Source organism: Acytostelium subglobosum (genome assembly GCF_000787575.1).
Source record: "Acytostelium subglobosum LB1 DNA, scaffold: scaffold6, whole genome shotgun sequence".
NCBI classification, from domain to species: Eukaryota; Evosea; class Eumycetozoa; order Acytosteliales; family Acytosteliaceae; genus Acytostelium; species Acytostelium subglobosum.
Window position 1 is genome coordinate 665,967 of NW_012236532.1, and position 14,589 is coordinate 680,555.

Genomic DNA, 14,589 nt, shown 5'->3' on the forward strand with positions numbered 1-14,589 from the left:
GTCGACCTGTAGATGGTCCGTTACACTTTGGTTGTTGATGAAAAGTTGAACCGACTGACGACGCCTACATTGTTGTAGAGGAGATTGTGGATGAGATCGCCGCCGTTTGAAACCAGATTGAATGGTTGTATACTCTTTTGTCAAAAGTCCCAGGCTGGTATTCATTCTACTTCACTAATCTCATCTAATCTCGTCTTGTCTTGTCCTACAGCAACAACAACAAACAATCTTGAAAGTCAAGACAACAACAGCAACAACAAACAGTCAAACGACAAGATTTGAAAACAAACAAACAAACAGCAACGACCGACACTACAACACATCGACGGACCTTGACACACACACATGTGGTTTCATACATTCATTCATTCATTCTAGATTCAAGTTCAGTGTTTAGATGGGTGTGGGTTGGTGCTGAATGAAACATGGGAAGTTTATTGTGGCAATGACCTTTTCAAAATCTGTTCTATCCCTTTTTTGGGTATGTCAAGGTGTTTCCAACTACAAACAATATGGTTTGTTTTAATCAACGCCTCAACACCACATACTCTGACGGCTATAGGAGGGCTTTGTTTGTGGGTGTGTTTGGGGCTGCGCTGGGACCCAAGGGCAAGTGGAGTACCTTTGGTATCTTTGCCCTACTTGCCCTCCAGATATATAGATACCTACGATATATATCTAATTATTCAAAGTGTTTTCAAACATCCCAACAATCAACAAAAATATATATATACATATATTTGATACATATAATTTTATACATACATATACACAGACATAAATAGATACATATTCAGAATAATAAATAAATAAAGTAAGGACAAATAATTAAAATATTTAATCCTCCAAACAGTTACACTTAGGCCACAAACAAATATTCAACTCTCTCCCTTACACCACATCAAGTTCGTTGCCCAGCCCATGATATCCCCCATTGTTGTTAAGATGTTGTGTGGTTAACAATTTACCAACTGTGAGTGCATGGACTCCATTCAGCAAACCGCCACATCAAAAGTCCAATGGTGTGTGTTTGATTGTGTGGCGTGTGATCGACCTATGTTCTCACGATGTGTGATCATTCATTTAATGTTACACTTTGCCTGACTATTTCGGGCATCTTCGCACCATCACTCACACTCACACACAAACATACCAGCCAATCCATCTTTGTTTCTATCCCATCCTTTAGGAGCCCCGAGTGGAGGTGAGGCTTCCAACACAAACACTCACATACTCGCACACTCTAATCAACATCATCACCATACAATACAGTCAACAACATCTTTAATAATTTAAATCATAAATGCCAACATCAATCAACCAACCATCTTATAAAGCTCTCTATGTATGTGCGTGTGAATAATCACTCATTGCCCTGTTGTTGTCCATTCCATATAATCATTCAATCATTCTATCATTCATGAACACAACACATTATTTATTCCTTCATACTATTTATTAGGCACTCAATGTATTTATCCCTCTTAGAGGCAAAGAAGGTAAGCATCTAGACACAACACAACATAGCCCCTACCCTTACCCTACCCTATATTTGGGTCTATTTAAAGCCTACCACAATTACATATAGGATCCACATTGTTCGTTTATGTGTGTTCCAGGCGATATTCGTCAACACTACAATTCATTCATCTTATCAACTCATAAATAATATTAATTAATCATTCATATCATAATAATAATAAGATCATGGTGTTATAATTAATTACAAGAATATAATATCCATCTTACACATTTTGATCACTACTAATAATATTTAATTAATATTAATATTATTTATATTGGATTACCTTTATACACATTCGCATTATTAGTTTATGTTTGTTTGATAGTGTTAGTGTGAGTGATCTAACTTACCCCCAAACAACACTGCGACAAATAGGACGATCGGATCGATCCTGGCTCCACCTCCAACACTCCGCTCACTCCTCTCAACCTCTCAACCTTCCAACTCTCAATCCACCCAAACACTCCTCCTTTTTTTATTTTCGACCAACACTCTGTCTCTCAACCATCCATCACACACGACATAAAACAAGAACCCACACCCTATCATCTATTCATTCATTCAATCTTATACATCACACATACATACATACATACACACCTCTTATATATATACACACAACTGTGAGTGTTACAATCTTGTTGACATTGACCGACCAACAACAACATTGACTGTCTGTCATATGATTGATGATAGTTAGATATATATTTAATATCAACTGCCGTTGTTGGTGACACATACACTCTCACACACACACACATGAATGATCAGTGTTCGAGTCGATGTTGATTCTGAACGGCATCATTATAAATACATTCCCACTCACTCTACTTGCAATTCATTCATTCAATTCAATCATTCAATTCAATCAATCATTCATCATCACAGCAATCAACGACATCGTCGTCATCAGTTTAGACTGTCTTTTCATTTATCATCTGTCTCTTATTCATTCATTCATACACACAACCCATCAACGATCAACAACATCATCATCATCAATCATTCATTCAATCATAAATGATATGACTATTAACACATTTATTATTATTAACACATATACAGACAGACAGATAGAGGCTATCATAATAACCCCAACAAGCAGTCAACATATCCACAGCAAATCAGCATCAGCATCAACAACATCAATCAGTCAGTCAGTCAGTCAGTCAGCCACAGCAACGTAGCCCCCATACATTGTAACATTCCCATTCAGTCTGACCCATCGATATAGCAACCACAAACGCGGCGATCATCAATCAATCAATAGTTAGTCGTTTCGTAAACCTCCATCTAGAGGTAAGGGCATGCCAGTTAGCAGATGCGAACGGGAACACTTCCATTCCGAAGTTGTTCAAGAAATCCAATACTAACTATTAATCAATCAGATTTCAGCAATCCATCATACAAACAACAAACATATTCATCATCGTCCATCCACATGATTTGAATTCCAGTGAACAGTCACCATTTATTTATTTATTTATTTATTTATTATTTAATTACAATCAACCAACCATCCACATCCACCAATCAATCAATTAATTAATCAATCTCATCGCCATCACTTAATCAATCCACACTCACTTATTTATTATTATAATTATTATTATTTATATATATTATTATTATAATCCAACAACCAATCAATCAAACAAATAATCACAATCTAACAAATAATTTTATTTATTTATTTATTTATTTATTATTTAATTAATTAATTAATCCACTCCCAACCTGTGTGTGTATCTTTCTGTATTACAACACCTTTAAACACCCCCAAAGATATGACAGACTTCCAAATGCTCAGCAGCTCAAACGGCATGCTGGACGCACCCTGGACCAACATCAATTCGGGATGGACACCCATCAGCAGCCCACCTGGACTCGCCAGCTTTGACCCACAAAAGGTGCCATCATCCATCAAGAACTGTGAGTTTATCAACATCTCCAATGTCACTGGCTTCGACCCTTGGATGGCACCACAGATCGTCAGCGTCATGGATAGATCAAAGCTACAGCAACAACCTTCGCCCAAGCTCATCAATCACATTGCCCCTATCAATCCAATCAAGCGTAGCAGCGAGGATTACACTCATAACCAGATTTCACAGCAATTTGCTGAGCTTCAAATTCAACAACAACAACAACAACAACAACAATCAGATGATCCAGAGGGAGATGAAGAGATCTCTGGACAGAGCAGATACAAGACAGAGCTCTGCCGTTCATTTGCCGAGACTGGTGTGTGTAGATATGGATTCAAGTGCCAGTTTGCTCATGGACGTGATGAGTTGCGACCAGTTATGCGACATCCAAAGTACAAGACAGAGACATGCAAGACGTTCCACACTGTTGGCAGCTGTCCATATGGCTCTCGATGCAGATTCATTCATGCCAAGCCAGGCGTCCCAGCCAACCAAGAGCACATCCTTAACTTCTCTGCCAACAGTCTCTCGCCACCCCAGACCGTGCCAAGGGAGACACAGCAACAGCTGCTCTCCTCCCCACCTTCAATGCAGCCACTCAGCAAGTCGACACCAGACATGAAGCCACCCACCGCCGTCACCTGGTCAGACTCTTGGGGACCAGATGAGGCCAACATGCACAACAGCAAGTCCATGCGTCTGCAGAACAAGCCAAAGGAGGATGAAGTCAACAACAGCAAGAGAAGGTTGCAGATCTTCCGTACCATTTGCTCCACCAATCCATCCTGGGAGTAACAATAACGCCCGCTACGGCACATTATCTCCAGTATCTAACTGACTCTATAGGGATATACATAATATATATACATATAAGTAGTGTACACTAAATCAATAAACTTGATCTGATTTTGAGCAAGCACAACCATCATCTATTACACTACCTCTGTGAATCAAACTTGGTAAGTGACAAAATAGCCAAAGTAGTCTCCAAAGTATACTATGCCATGTGCCAAAGATAAAGGCCTCCTCAATGCTAATCACATCAACAAAAGGATGAACTATTTAGTTAGAGCTTTCTTCCCTTTGAGAACCATGATGGCACTGGCTTCTTGACAGTTGTCGTTTCTTCATCTCTTGTCATTGGTGCATCTTCATCGTCATCATCCTTCTTTGTGTCTATCATCTCGACATCCTTGGAGCTTGGTGAGAATATACCTTGGGTAGTAGTGGCGGCATTTGGAGATGTGGTCGATGTAGAAGTTGTTGATGCTGTTGTTGTCGTTGTGGTTGTAGATGGGGACGTAGCAGTTGGAGCAGGAGCAGCTGTTGTTGGGGACACTGGTGCCGACTTATAAGCAACGGCCAAAAGGTCCTCAACTTCCTTGGCGAATTTGATTGCAGGTGAACCTTTCTTCAAACCAAGGTATACCTTGGCTGCAGGAAAGAGACCTACCTTCTTCAGAGTGGTCTCCCTGTCTGTCAATTCCTTGCGTGGAGGAGTGATATCTAGGTGATTGATTGGTTTTAGTCATATATAGTTCCACCGTATCCTATCCATCCAATTCATGCTTACATAGATAGTATTGTGGAGGTGCTTCTTGATCAAAGAGAGTGGATACGTATTCGTACAACCTTGATATTCTCTCGTGTGTAAGGAAAGTCATCTCCAGTATCTTTCTATCTGGGAAGTATAGTCTAATCGTTGTGGTCACATACTTCTTGGTCTTTTGTTCCATGTATCTATCCCTCATATCCTTTGTTCTAAGGATTGCCTGGAACTCATCATTCTCCTTCTTGATTCGTTTGTTGGCTTCAATCAATCTCTTAAAGTCCTCAGTTGTGAACTTCTCGTCAAACTCAATCTCTGGTGAATGAACGTCATTAAGTAAGTAATGTGGAAAGAGTGAGTGTAGCGTTTCAAAGGTTGACAACATACGCGATGGGTCCAACTCTTCCTCAGTTGGGATGTAGACGGACAGCTTTCTGTCAGCGGGAGGGTCTGGTTGGGTCTGGGGCACTGGGGGCAGAGTTGTTGGCTTCACCACCTGATTGTGGTGCGCCATGTACTCATCGTAGGTGGAGGAGGTGAATTGCTTCAATATTCCTGTTGCCTTCTCATAAAAGTCGACCTCTTGCTTTGGTTGATCCGATGGTTTTGAGGCAGGTGGTTCCACATTGATCTGCATTGGTGCAATTGGGGATGGGATAGACGCTGTTGGCGATGATTGTAGAGGTTTGGAAGTCGTAGTCGTAGTCGTAGTCGTGGTCGTAGTAGTTGATGCAGCTGGTGTTGGAGATGTCGCTTTGCTATCGGTATTTGTCTGGGGAGATACTGTCGTAGGGGTGATGATCGTAGTTGGTGAGTCGCCTGTCGATGTTGTAGATGATGGTGATACCACTGCTGTTGGTGATGTCACTGGAACAGGTGAGGGTGGAGGCTGATAGTTCTCAATCAGCCCCAATACGTCCTCATAGCGCTGATCAGTCAAGGAATGTCTCAACTTGATGAGCAAAGATTCAGTGATGTTCATTCCGCGCAGTGTTGACGTCTGTAGCTCAGCAATAGTCTTGGCCTGATGAGTCGAATGTGTTAACAATGATGTTGCAGTGTGAGACAAGAGAGCGAGAGCAAGCAGGTATACATACCTCTTTGTTCAATATCATCAGGATAGGTTGATAGTAATGTGTTGTAGTGTCATCTGTTCTTCGGACGAGGTTCAGTGCGGACTCTGTCTTCTCAAAGTGCAGGAGTATGTCCCAGAGTGAGCTAGATGTGGCAAAGTTGGCCTGTAGACGTCGACCATCCTCCAACTGCAATGCAACACGTATATTCTGTACAGATCTATTCGAGGTGTTCTCTATAACAGTAACACGACTGGCACTTGGTATACCCGATAATCTGAAAGGCAATGACAAGTTGACAGGCTTCTGATTGTATCTGTATTATGATAAAGTGAGTGAGTTGAATGATTGAGTGATGTGAACTGTGGCGTTATACATACAACAGGTTATAGTTGGCAGGGTCTGATAGCTTGTAATGAACACATGATTTCTTAAGTATGTCGGACAACAATGTGTTGGCAGTGAACTGTATCACAGTCTTATCATTCCTGTAGAGTACATGTAATGTAGTCATATCTAATATTTTATTTATATTTATGTATATATGTATATATGTATGTAATTATATGTATATGTATGTAGTTTGATTAATTGAATGATTGAATGAATAAGTGAATCATCAATTAATTAATTTCCTTGTTTGGTCAGTTCACAGCAAGACTTGATAACCCCATAATCATTTAATTTATGGGTTTGACCCTTAATTATCCAAAGCATTGGACCAACAATCAATCCAACAATAATAAATAATCATAGTCATAATAATATTTTAAATATATAATATTTATATTTAGTTGATGACCTTGGACATCTTGTTCTCGGCTGCCTTGGTGATGCAAGACTGTATATGTTGAATCCACATGTCCTTCTCCGCGACGGTCTTGGTAACAAACTTCCTATACTCAGAGTTGGAGTCCACGCCAAACCATCCTTCCGACTTGTTATGCGACAGCTTGGTGTCACTGTTGAGGTTGTGCTTGAAGATGAACTTGTACTTGGGATGCTTGGACTTGCGATCGGTGGTGGACGAGAAGAGATGCTTGGCATAGCTGTCCTTGCCCTTCTTATATTTACATACGACGAGCATCTGGTTGAAGAGGAAGACGTGGAGCACGGTGGGCACGGTCGCGCCAGACTTGGCGTGGTCGGCGCGGTGCTCAGAGCCCGAGACGACACCGGCCAGCGTCGAGCCAAAGCCGCTGCCCGACGAGGCCGTCGGCAGATTGAACTGCAGCTCGCCCTCCATGATGTAGCGCAGTGATGCGTAGTCCATGATGTTGAAGCCTAGGATGGCGTCTTGCAGCAGGGACACGTGCTGCACGTTCTCAAAGTCGCGACGCTTCTCGTTGACGTGGTCGGCGATCGCCTGCATCTTGGTGAGCGAGAGCGCCAGTTGCGCGCGGTCGGGGTGCGTCAGCTCGGTGACGCGCACCATCTCCTCGAGCAGCAGCACGTAGCGCGGAATGCGCTGCACGGGAATGATGATGAGATCGCGCAACTGCTGGTTGGTGCGCTGGAACGTCGCGGCCATGTACTCGCTTAGCGCCGGGTACTTGGCAAACTCGTTGATGGAGTTCAGCGAGCGGTTGTACTGGTTGACATAGGCGATATAGCACTTGAGAAGGTCGCACATCTTGAAGAAGATATCGCCAAACTGCGTCTCGACGTGCCATGGGCGCGCCTCAATGCGCTCGCGTAGCTTGATCAAAAGGCTGTTGTTGATGTTGGTGATCACCTGGATGTTGTTGTAGAGCGTCTTGATGTTGTCGACGTTCAGGCCGAGCGTCTCGGACTTCTCGCGCAGGGGCACCAGATACTGCTTGGACAGCACCTCCAGGCTCTGCAGGTAGGTGTGCTCTGTGTGCAGTATCTCCAGCGCCACGTCGCGTCTGTTCTTGGCGCGCTTGAAGTGGCGGCGGGCGAGGTAGCCACGAACCATTGCTTGGACTCGTGTGATGCGAATGACGTCCTCCTTGGTGGCGGTGGCCATGAGCTCAGTGAGACTGCTCGACGACAGCGACTGCGTGATGCTCGACACGCTGTGGCGCTCCTCCTTGATCTTGCGATCCTCGCGTTCCTTGCGTCTGCTGCGACGCTTCTCGCGGCGCTCATCGCGCTCCTCCTTGGTCTCGCCGAGACGATCCTTCTTTGACTTGGCGTTGCGTGCGTCCAGAGCGGACAGGGGCGGGGTCGAGCATGTGCTATCTGGTCCGCTGCTCGCGCTCAGCAGGCCGGCTGCGCCGCCAGACACGACAAATGCGGCCGTCTTGATGGCCGATATCTTGACCTCTAGCTGGTCGAGCTTGTCGCCCAGGCGGTTGACGCGGTCGTCGAGCTTGGCGGCCGTCTTGTTGAGCATCTCCTCGTGCTCGCGTGTAATGCGCTGCAGCTCATTGGAGAACGTCGCCAGTATCTCCATGATCGCAAACTTGTTGTTGACGCTGGCCAGGCCAAGAGCACTTGGTGTGTGTGACGTGGAGCTCGGTGACATGACCATGTTGCCAGCCGAGAATGGACTGCTGTTGTTGCTGCCTCCATTGGTATATACGTGCAGGTTCCTCTCTGGTGTGTGTGGTGGCTCGACGCGCTTGAGCGATGCTCGCTTATACCTGTTGTTGTCGCCACTGTTGTTATTGTTGCCGCTTATGTTGTTGTTGTTTGTGTTGCCGGCCTGCGAGTTGTTGGAGCCGACGGACCAGGTGCGTGAGTGACCCGTGGTGACGCCTCGCTGCAGATTGAGGAAGCAGGCTACGTATGCCATGACACATGTCTCGTCCAGCTGGCCGTCGATGATTGCCTGTGGCGGCAGCATGGCTGGGATGTTGAGCGTCTTCTCTGCAATGTCGAAGCAGAGCTTGAGACCGTCAATGTTGTCCATGTCGTTCAACTTGTCCAGATCGATGGCCGTCTGCGCCTGGCTGTGTGTGAGCGCGTAAAACAGTTGGACGTTCTGGAAGGCCTTGGAGAAGTTGCTCACGCTCAGGCCGTAGGGCTCGAGCTCGCGGCGACACCACCGCAGCAACGCCTCGCGTGGCGTCTTTGTCGCGGTCGATGTTGATGTCGTTGTCGTCGTCATTGAGGATGTGAGCGCGTTGAGCAAGTTTGATTGTGAGCCTCTCGCAGATGACGATCTGAGGGGGTGAGAGGGTCCGTCGGCCGTCTGCATCTGACCCAAGTCCGACGTGGATGTTGTGGCAGAGGACGATGACTGCGCATCCATAAAGTCCTCATCGTTCAAACAGAGCTGGATGTGGAACTTGGAGATTATCCTGCCGAGCAGCGACAGGGTCATCTTGGTGTGGCGGTCGACCAGGTTCTCTGGGCGCAGATTGACCAGGTTGATGCCAGCGCGTTCAATCGCCTGCAGTGCCACCTGAACATTATTGAGCATATGCAATCTGTTTGTTGGTCGTTGTTTCGTCGAGTGAGTGCCTTCAATTCGTTCATTCGTCAATATCTCCATCAATATGATCAATAACACTCCATCATTAAAGTCATCCATCAAGTCATTAACGACCAAGCCTCTTTGTTTCAATATACTATTGGCCCATACTGTATATCTAAGTGATTTGAATGAGCGATTGAGTGAGTGATTGAGTGTGGCGTTAGTAGACATTCGCGGAAACACACGGAAACACGCGGAAACATGTGTGGGCGGGGGTGGTCTGGCGGACCCTCGACCAATGGATTCGCGAGACTTACACTCTTTTCTGAAGATCTTCCAGTTGACTCATCGTCATGCCGTATGTGTATTATATATGTGTTTACACAAGTGTAACAAGATGATGACGTTGTTGTTGTTGTTATTGTGTTGGCAAGCTAGAAATACAAGTCAAACGATGTTGATGGTTGTTGGTAATTATTATTATTCCTTTCAAACAATGATCGATATTCGAATTATTTATATTATATATCTCTTTTCAGGTAATGCAAACAATGTTTGTTGTTGTTTAAATGTGACTATGAGGATGGGCGCGCAATAGGATGGTTCTCTGTAGTGAGTGGTGTTGGTGATGTTGTAGGTTGTAGTTGTTGTTGTTGTTGTTGTTGATGCTGTTATTAGTTCTGGATACAGTGCACACTGTTTGATGTTGTTGTTGCTAGGCTTATCGTGCGCTCAAACTGACAGACTAGTTGACTGACTGATTGGATCACCCCGTTAGCACAAACAATCACCCGATCAAATCTTTCAAGCTTTGGGCGCGAAAGGTGTGTGTGAATTAATAATAATAATAATAATAAAGAGAGTGTTTGAGTTGATGATGCGTGATTGAATGTCTTTGTTTGTTGTTATATTATATGTATAAATTGTGATGCAAGCAATTATTTGATCAATTGCCCATTGTGTGTGTTTATGTTTGATGGAGGTCTTCGAGTGGAGGAGAAGGCGCGAATTGGTAGTGACCATGGTCCAATAACAAAAAAATTCCAAATCAAAAGTTAGATCTAGATTTGTGATCAAATCGTTCGGTCCTTGCATGTGTGATGGGGTTGGTGGGGTACATTGTATGACAATCCTTGTGCATCTCAGAGGATTGTATCTGTTTGGACAACTAAAGGGACCTACTCTTTCATTGTACTTGTATATATAAATTTGTGTTCAAGTCCTCATTCATCCTTGATCAAAATCATACAGGAAATGGATATCTTTCTAGGACACATAGTCATCAATGATTGATCTATACTAACCATACCTAAGTGAAAGATTGACGGAATGACTGAATAACTGATCATCCTTCATCACTTGTGCATAGCAACACCAATGTTGTCTCGAGGGATAGCTATTTGAATGATCTGTCTGTTGTGATCAATGGAAAGGAGGTACCGATTTCAGCAGCCACATCCACCACCTTCTCATTGACAACCACTGCGACTGGACTGACAGACACTGCAACAGGACAGACAACCAACGACTCGTTCAGCAATGGATTCAACTCTCACAACACATTCATACTCTTGTTGTTATTATTGGCCACAGTTGTCTTCATATTTTAGCCATGGTCATGTAGTTCATTCATACATTGGGAATTAAACTGATGAGACAGGTCAGGCCAACTCTGTTCATTCATTCATTCATGTGATCTTGGAGAGTACTTTTTGTTTATATCTGGTCTATGATCTTGAACAAATAATTCGATGTCAGCACTTTCTAACAAAGTGTAGGGAAGACGAAAGGCACTGACACAACAATGTACAGAGGGAGAAACACCAAACGACCCCTCACCATCAATCACTTCTTACATCAATGTGTTTTATTTGAATAATTGAAAAAAGATCATTTTGATCACACGTTTGCAGCCCCCACTGTCACTTGATCATGTCTGACACTGTGTCTGCCCCAATGCACACCCTCTCACAAACCACATCTACTCACCTATTAATAATAATAATAATAATAATTATACCGTTTTGTTTTTGAATAGGATATAGTTTTGAAGACCGATCGATCAACCATACATTCATTCACTCATTCATTCAAACAAATAATAACTGTATCATTATACTCAATCAATCAATCACACTCATCACTCACTCAATCAATCAATCAATCAATAACACTAAAACATAAATCAGATATATTTATATATATAAATAGAATTACAATACAACAGAGATATAAAGATGGGCAAGAAACTTGAAATGTTCCTTAGGATTATGGTGATCTTCTGTGCAATTGCACTGGGTGGTCTGACAGCACCATACTTTATCTACATGGTGGAGGCCTACAACGTAAAGGCATGGCTAGCCTTTGGACTCTACATTGCATCAGCATTCATCCTATTGGTGCTGGCCGTTATAGGTCTTATCTCTGCTATTAAGAAGAACAGAGGTTTACTCCTTTATGTATGTTGTCATTGTTCAAACTCAAACACAAACTCAAACAAAACACTTACTCAAACTCAATCAATCAATCAAACTCATTAGTTCGCAATGACCAACATGGTAATGTTGATCTTTGGAGTGGCTCAGATCATTGTAACATCATTGACATTGACCAACTGTGATGATGAGAACAACAACTTCAACTTCCTCTGCTCAAAGAACACAGCTGGTTACTTTGCACCAGTTGCCGTCTTGCTCTTTATCAATGTATGTATTGGAGATTGATTGATTGATTGAATGATTGGATCAGATGCTAACACATTACATTTGTTGTTGTCCATTAGTTGATCGCTACTGTATTCTCACTTGTTCTGCGATGGAAGTTGGTCAACGACACCAAGGGAGACTACTATTGATCGATCGATCGAATAAATGGAGACTCCAAAGTAGAGTGCGACAATGGCTATTTATTAAGTTACTCAAACATACACAACAACTCCAGCGACATGACTGATTGATTGATTGATCAAAGTCCAATCCAGTATGATCTTCCACCTGGATTGTGGATGGCACTGATTGATGGTGATGTGACAGCCCACTCGTACCATACCTTGGCCCTGGTGGCATTGCGCCAAAAGTGAACAGTGATTGTGTTGTTGCCATTGACATTGATTGGCTCGCGTATTGGGAAGAATATGGGGAACCAACTGAACATGCCCGTGGAGAAGTTGGCCGGGTTGATGCTGAGATGCACGTCGCCGTACAGACAGCAGTCAAAGTAGCCGATGAAGCCATGCAGGGTGGAGTCTGTGGGGCAGGTGAATGTGCACGATCCATAGCGCGTGTTATCAACGTCCACAGGTATGTTGGCGCCTTGGGGTCCAGCCTTCATCTGTTGCTTCTGCAGCTCCTCGTTTGGATGAGCAAAGGTGAAGAGTGGCTGCGACGTGGCCATCTGGAAGAAGTTGTGTGCCTTGACCACATAGGGCATCTCAAAGTGCTTCTGGAGATTCCAGCAGGCCACCTCGTTGTAGAGCTTGGACGAGGAGATGGGCGCCAAGTACGACGTGTACCACGCGGGGATGCTGATGCCGCCGTCAGTTCGCAGGAAACGCTGCGCGCCATCCAAACACTCGGGACTGAGCTCGTTGTCGCCGAACGAGCCCAACAACTCGCTCACCATGATGTCGGCGCGCTCGGTGGTTTGCCAGTGACGCATGTCGCACTCGACAATAGTCACAATGTCCTGCCACTGCTCCATTACAATGCGGTTCCTCAGAGTAACGATTGCGTTGGGGTTCTTCTCGACGGCAAACACCTTGATCGTGCGCTGCGCCTCTTGTGACGCCAGGATGGCCGCTTTGATGAGCGGGCCACGACCTGCTCCCACGACCATCACGGTCGAGACGTAGTCGGGGGCGGTGCGCTCGACCAGGGCTTTGGCAATGGCGTTCTTGTACTCGAGGTACTTGACTGGATCGCGTTCGAATATCTCATAAGTCTGTGATTCCAGGTTGTCCATCAGTGGCTGAAGTGGCATTTGGAGATAGTCCAAGTATGGCTGTTCAAAGCTTTCCAGCTCTGTGATTGGTGATTGAGTCTGATGAAGGTGATACAAGTAGTTATAATAGTCTGCCACATTGTCAACATTGCCACTGATTACGAATTGGATGTTATACTATGATTGATTGATTGAATGAATGAATGAGTTAGTTCCAGTGATTGATTGATCGATTGATTGAGTGGGAATCCAGTCAACATGATAGTCTGTTTGATATCATACTTTGAATATCCGTCCAAGGAGGTCCCTGTGCTTCTTTGTGAGCGTTGGATATCCTTTCTTGTTGGGTATGAATATGCTGGTTGGTACAAAGACACATTTGATAGGCTCGCCAAGCCATTGATCGAGGATGTCCTGTGAGGGAAGGTCAGCAGTGATCTCCAGAACAGGGTGTAGTGAGGGATGGTGATTGCAAAGAAGTCTAAAGTTGTTCCACCACGTCCATGTATTGATATCTGCTTCGTCGTTGCCTGTGATGACGCGGTCGATCTGCTGCTCGGGCGCGACCAACGGTATCCTCATCCAAAGTCGCATCGTCGTCAGTGATTGCAGCGTCTGATTGATGATCTGTGCGTATGCGGGTGACAGACGAGTGGGTGGCGGAATCAGCAGTGCTGGCACGGCAAGATGCGCCGCCCATGATATCTCTTGGCGCATGGCCGCCACGCTGCTCTTGCGAATCTGCTGGTCGGGCGAGTCCACATCCAACCATGTTGAGAGTTTGGGCACGATGGCCGATTTCCATTGTGATGAGTCGAGCAATAGGTCGGAGCGCGTGAATGGCTGGTTGCCCTGCATCTCGTGGTAGCGGACGTAGCGTGGGTGAGCGATTGGTATGACCAAGAAGTCGAGTGTCGTGTCGGCCACCAGACTAGGCAAGTCGCTCACGTGATTATACTCCACACCACATGAGAATGGGTAATGTGTTGTCGGGGCAGAGCTGTCATCCCAACTCGCATCAGTGTCATGTTGTTGTTGTGTATCTGTTGGTGTGTTGTGTGACTTGTTCATTCTTCACTCTTTCTTTATGTGTAAAGTATGTTTGATTGTTTGCTTGAAGTCGTCTGGTCAGATGAATGGACCTACTTTGTCAAAAATCATAGGAACCTCCCTTTGAAAAAAATGATCAA

General features: G+C 44.5%; 5 protein-coding genes across 5 annotated transcripts; 2 read left to right on the plus strand and 3 right to left on the minus strand.

The window, feature by feature from the left end:
• Positions 1–3,312: 3,312 nt before the first annotated feature.
• SAMD00019534_035980 (hypothetical protein) lies at positions 3,313–4,248 on the plus strand (the record flags this gene model as incomplete). The annotated part of the gene is made up of 1 exon (XM_012904490.1): positions 3,313–4,248. One exon carries the CDS (start codon positions 3,313–3,315, stop codon positions 4,246–4,248), a length of 936 nt encoding a protein of 311 aa, XP_012759944.1.
• A 277-nt stretch (positions 4,249–4,525) lies between these two features.
• On the minus strand, positions 4,526–6,625 carry SAMD00019534_035990 (hypothetical protein; the record flags this gene model as incomplete). Its single annotated transcript, XM_012904491.1, has 4 exons — positions 4,526–4,959; positions 5,027–5,854; positions 6,048–6,391; positions 6,456–6,625. Coding segments are annotated over 4 exons (1,776 nt in total), but the record flags the coding sequence as incomplete, so codon positions are not given.
• Positions 6,626–6,871: 246 nt separating this feature from the next.
• On the minus strand, positions 6,872–9,661 carry SAMD00019534_036000 (hypothetical protein; the record flags this gene model as incomplete). The annotated part of the gene is made up of 1 exon (XM_012904492.1): positions 6,872–9,661. A coding segment is annotated over one exon (2,790 nt), but the record flags the coding sequence as incomplete, so codon positions are not given.
• Positions 9,662–11,730: 2,069 nt separating this feature from the next.
• Positions 11,731–12,314, plus strand: SAMD00019534_036010 (hypothetical protein; the record flags this gene model as incomplete). Its single annotated transcript, XM_012904493.1, has 3 exons — positions 11,731–11,919; positions 12,001–12,165; positions 12,243–12,314. 3 exons carry the CDS (start codon positions 11,731–11,733, stop codon positions 12,312–12,314), a joined length of 426 nt encoding a protein of 141 aa, XP_012759947.1.
• A 110-nt stretch (positions 12,315–12,424) lies between these two features.
• SAMD00019534_036020 (hypothetical protein) lies at positions 12,425–14,470 on the minus strand (the record flags this gene model as incomplete). Its single annotated transcript, XM_012904494.1, has 3 exons — positions 12,425–12,705; positions 12,751–13,576; positions 13,682–14,470. The coding sequence occupies 3 exons, from the start codon at positions 14,468–14,470 to the stop codon at positions 12,425–12,427; spliced, it is 1,896 nt and encodes a 631-aa protein (XP_012759948.1).
• Between the last annotated feature and the right edge of the window lie 119 nt (positions 14,471–14,589).